This window comes from Anabas testudineus, chromosome 3 (genome assembly GCF_900324465.2).
Source record: "Anabas testudineus chromosome 3, fAnaTes1.2, whole genome shotgun sequence".
In the NCBI taxonomy this organism is placed as follows: Eukaryota; Metazoa; Chordata; class Actinopteri; order Anabantiformes; family Anabantidae; genus Anabas; species Anabas testudineus.
The window spans coordinates 26,751,217-26,752,195 of NC_046612.1; the positions used below are offsets into that span (position 1 = coordinate 26,751,217).

General features: G+C 40.9%; 1 protein-coding gene across 1 annotated transcript; it reads right to left on the reverse strand.

Annotated features, from left to right (window-relative positions):
* Positions 1-462: 462 nt before the first annotated feature.
* LOC113173930 (cortexin domain-containing 1) lies at positions 463-645 on the reverse strand. Its single transcript, XM_026377521.1, has one exon. The coding sequence runs from the start codon at positions 643-645 to the stop codon at positions 463-465; it is 183 nt and encodes a 60-aa protein (XP_026233306.1).
* Between the last annotated feature and the right edge of the window lie 334 nt (positions 646-979).

Genomic DNA, 979 nt, shown 5'->3' on the forward strand with positions numbered 1-979 from the left:
GTTTGTATGGTTTATCTACATTGAACAAAAAAATGTTATATTGCCATAGGGGATTCTTTTTTACTTTTACCACAGCAGAATGCTAATGCTACCACACATTTCCCTATTCAGAATACTCAAAGATATGTCAGGAAGTATCAGGAAAGGCTGTAATATGTGTACTGATACAATAGATGTTCTGTACCATGAAATCTCTAACTCTAACCCTAACCCTAACCCTGTACTCTTAAGTACTTCTTTAGCATTTTAGAAGTTTTGAATCCTCCTGACCATACTCCATACCTGTTCTGAATTACCAGTTTGTTTGCTTGCTTCTCCTTTTCCATGTTGAACTGTATAGAGCTGTTAAGGTTTCATACAGAGCAACTATCATTTTCTACATGGAAACATTGCTAGTTTTGTTGTGGTTTCCTGTAGGAACCCTTATAAACATAATATGCATACAGTGTATGATTAAGCATATCAGTCATCCAGGTGCTGTTCCTCCCATGTGGATGTGGGAATTGCACTGTACGGGTCCATTATCACCTTGGCACAGCGGATGATCATGGCCACCAGCAGCAGGCAGAGGAAGGCGATGCAGGCCAGAGTCAGGCCCTGGTCCACGTCTACGAAGGCTGGCTCTGCAGTGCCCTCCATCTCCATGACTGCTTTTGTCTGCTGACACTGTCCTCAGACACACCATCACAGTCTCTTATCATCCTGAAGACCTTCTGCAGATGCATAGACAGAGGGAGAAGATGAATGTGTTAAGTTATTGACAAGATAGAGAACAGTGGTTAAAGTCATGTCAATGTCCAGAATACAGTACTACAAAAAATATTCAACACCAGCAAAACCCAGACTCTGGGCCACTAGGATAGATGTTGTGCTGTAGTTGAGTTTGATCTTGAGCTCACAAACTGATGACCTGATGTTGGCTGACTTGGCAAACATATTTGCAATATATAATATAATGTTGAAATGAAATGCATATATG

Bases quoted from the DNA above. Each gene is read 5' to 3' on its own strand.
- LOC113173930 (XM_026377521.1), bottom strand. From the start codon at position 645: ATGGAGATGGAGGGCACTGCAGAGCCAGCCTTCGTAGACGTGGACCAG.